General features: G+C 35.8%; 1 protein-coding gene across 1 annotated transcript in view; it reads left to right on the forward strand.

Moving 5' to 3' along the window:
- The window catches only part of LOC119591669 (transmembrane protein 138-like), a 5,215-nt gene that overhangs the window by 4,354 nt on the left and 197 nt on the right, over positions 1-664 (forward strand). Inside the window, exons 3-4 of the mRNA XM_037940419.1 lie at positions 20-94; positions 362-536. Of these exons, the coding sequence (XP_037796347.1) occupies positions 20-94; positions 362-536 (250 nt within the window). The remainder of the gene's footprint in view (positions 1-19; positions 95-361; positions 537-664) is intronic.

Below are 664 nucleotides of genomic sequence, written 5' to 3' on the forward strand. Positions count from 1 at the left end.
TAAAAATATTTTCTTCCTTAGAATCCAGGATGTGTGCCTTGTGTTTTCTCTCATTCTGCTCTTCCTGGCCCTGTTTTCAACCACTCTCTCTCAGGTTAGTACTATGGGAAATTTTAGAGTAATACTTTTTTGTAATTTTTACTATTTAACTTGTAATAAGTAAAATCAATAATGGTCTTTTAACATACTTTTCTTTCATTCTTTTTCAATACGATGGTAAATATATTGGAAAAAAATGTGCATGGACGCACACATGCACATGCACATGCACACTCTAAATCCTTCAAAAAGGATCTACGTTGGTAAGTTATAATAGTAAGATAAAGAAAGTGAAATTAACCAGATACCTTCCTCCTGACAGGCTGGTCTTATTGGCGAACTCTTTCAAAAATTTCGCTGGTGTATCATAGCAGCCATACTGTACCTTGGTCTCTCCTTGGGTTTTCACTCGTGGTCCCTCAAGCAGCAATGGCAGGAACCTGAGAAATACATCTGGGCTCATGGAATGGTTGCTCTCTTCACACTTCAGCGAGTCGGTGGGTTATTATGCATTTCTTGTGTTATATAATGTGACTGTATCATAAATTGTTGAAATACTGATTGTCTTTCTAGTGGTAACTTATCTTTTATACTGTTAAGAAAGCCTGTCAATATAATTTTTACT

This window comes from Penaeus monodon, chromosome 29 (genome assembly GCF_015228065.2).
Source record: "Penaeus monodon isolate SGIC_2016 chromosome 29, NSTDA_Pmon_1, whole genome shotgun sequence".
Lineage (NCBI taxonomy): Eukaryota > Metazoa > Arthropoda > Malacostraca > Decapoda > Penaeidae > Penaeus > Penaeus monodon.